General features: G+C 44.4%; 1 protein-coding gene across 1 annotated transcript; it reads right to left on the minus strand.

The window, feature by feature from the left end:
- Positions 1-208: 208 nt before the first annotated feature.
- Positions 209-938, minus strand: MELLADRAFT_70065 (uncharacterized protein; the record flags this gene model as incomplete). The annotated part of the gene is made up of 2 exons (XM_007419338.1): positions 209-861; positions 926-938. 2 exons carry the CDS (start codon positions 936-938, stop codon positions 209-211), a joined length of 666 nt encoding a protein of 221 aa, XP_007419400.1.
- Positions 939-2,576: the final 1,638 nt, after the last annotated feature.

Consider the following 2,576-nt stretch of genomic DNA (forward strand, 5'->3'; position numbering starts at 1 on the left):
CAAAAACCTTTCATACACTGGATTACGCCATTCTAGACCAACTGCGCGAAGACCGTCTCCATCTTCTTCAGTGTCAGAACAACACTTGATGTCAGGAAGTATGGCCAAAGCGTCCAATCCAAGCACTCGTTGGAGGGTAGATTGACGATACTTGAATAGCTGTACATTTGAATATAGAGATTTTATGTTCAGTCCGTGAAATATGTTACTAGTGAGTTAAGATTGAAGTTGAGCGTACAGTTTTGTGTCGCGCGTTGCGAATCTTGACTGATTTGTAGTCGTTATTTCTTGCCTCTTTCTTTAATGCAGACTTTTTTCCACGCAGCCAGCGCTCTAAGATACCAAAACATTTGAGTTCATCGATCTGTTGCGGATCAATTGAATAGTTTGAAAAAGCGCTGTGGTCTTTGGCCCAAGTCCAATGTTTCACCACAAATGTAAGCATCGTTGAGTTCCAGCGAGATGATTCGGGTTGCAACCAATCAAATGTGAGGGGGTCGATTTGGATTCCAAAGTGATTTAAATCGTGATAAAACAGGGTTCGATACAGATACCAACAATCTTTTTGACGTCGAAGTGGCTTGTCTGTGTCGCTAGGTGGCTGCTCGGAGGTCGACTGAGGCGTAGAAAAGACACTTCTATCGGCCTGAATCAAACTTGGCAAGATGACTGGAAGGTTGGACAGTTGAGTGGATGTAGGGCTGGGAGGGTAAGGAGCCTCTAGCTTAGTTCGTTTCATCAAAAACTTGAGCCAATCGGTTTGTGATTGACATATGCCATCGTTATGATCGGGTAGCCATCCCGCGACCTCTCGGTTTGTTGAGATTAAGCTCATCTGAACGGCATTGGTCGAACTGGACGCTGAGATATATAGAGGCATCATGTTAGTCAGAAGAGGACAATAGAAACAGATATCAAGCCTTACGTTGATTATCCATGTTGTTTGATTTGTTGATCTTGAGGGAGTCGACTAGTGGTGACTGTGTTTCATGCGAAATCAAAATATGCTCGACTGGCACATCAAGGGGTGAGCAGTTTGTAAGGCATGTGAAGGCCCTTTGTTTGACACGAATCTAGCTCTTTAAGAAGATATGAAAGGATGTGTTCGAAGTGTGACCATAGCACAAACGGAGCTCCTGACAGTTGAAGGTGATTCTAAGATGATGATACTTTGGATGATCTCATTTTATTTTGATACTATTGAGCTTTGTGATGATGGTGAATCGGGTTTTGCTGGTTGATGGTGATAGGGTGATGGTGATGGTACTTACAAGCAATCTAGAGCGCCAAGTACAAAGACCAGTAGCAGAAGAATAATCAGAAAGGCAATGAAAAACTATGTATGTATCATACCGCTTGAATTTAAACTCGAGAAAGCTACATAGTGATGAAAAAGAAGCAGTGCCATCGATGATTTGATCATCACAGTTTGAAACCGGATGAAGACCGAGGTTACTGCCAGTGTATGGAGGTGGAGGGAGTAAATACATGAGCCGACATGAATCATTGATGGACAACGAGAGTTTTGGATCGGGTAGAAGTGTTATCATTGCAGACGAGGTGACGAGCGGGGCGTGCGTCGGGCAGCTATCTGTCGGTCACCTGCAGGCCATTTCCTGGCTAGATTTGGGCTGTGTCGGGCTGTTTTCCGACACAGAACCCTCTGGCGTAGACATCGGATGGTAAGGTTGTTGGTACCTGTTGTTTTTTCTTCCAAAGGATTCCTCATCACAGATGTTTCTGAGTATGCAGTAATGCTCCAGCTGAGTCCTGAGCACTCATCTATGCTCAAGGGATGCTCATCCAAGATGAAGACAAGCATGCCTTGGCAAACTCAAGCAGAACATGAGTATTACACGCTGAGCACCTTGCACAGCCAAAATTATGAATTCAAAGAATCTGAAAGAAATTGAAACTTTTTTTGAGAAATCAGGAAAGAATGGTGTGCTCACCTCTATGTGAGCTATGATTTTGGCCCCTGTGATTGCTGTGCCACGACTCTTGTCGAGAACCCATCACCAGGCCTTAACATATTGTCAGATCTCAAAAAGACAAGCCTCGAGGCATCAAGCAAGAATCAAACCAAAATCACCTTATTAGAATTAGGACTTTGATTAGATATCGAACATTAAGAACTCAATCGATTATCGAAGAAGTAGAATTGAAACTTACCACATCATCGGATTTAGATCTCAGAATACATTAGAAACCTTAATCCAAGATTCAGGACTCAACGTGAAGACTCCTGCACCCCAGACCTCGAAATCGATCTCCCGGACTTTAAACTTCAGAATTGATCAGAACTTTGATTTTTGATTAAGAACTATAACTTTGATAACCCCGCAAAACACCGATCACGTCTCCCTCGTACAGAATCCCCCAAGACGACGTCGATCTCGACAGTGACTCCGAACCGAACTTCGTCGACGTTCCCACAGAACCCCATCCTTCGCTGCAGGCCCCCCCTCCAAGCACACCTGATACAGCTATGGAAGAGATCCAACGCCAGATCCTTGAACTCCAGACCTCGTTAGCTCACGAACGAGGGCTGAGGGAACAGGCTGAGGCTAACCAGC

Source organism: Melampsora larici-populina, assembly GCF_000204055.1.
Source record: "Melampsora larici-populina 98AG31 unplaced genomic scaffold MELLAscaffold_163, whole genome shotgun sequence".
Taxonomy (NCBI): domain Eukaryota; kingdom Fungi; phylum Basidiomycota; class Pucciniomycetes; order Pucciniales; family Melampsoraceae; genus Melampsora; species Melampsora laricis-populina.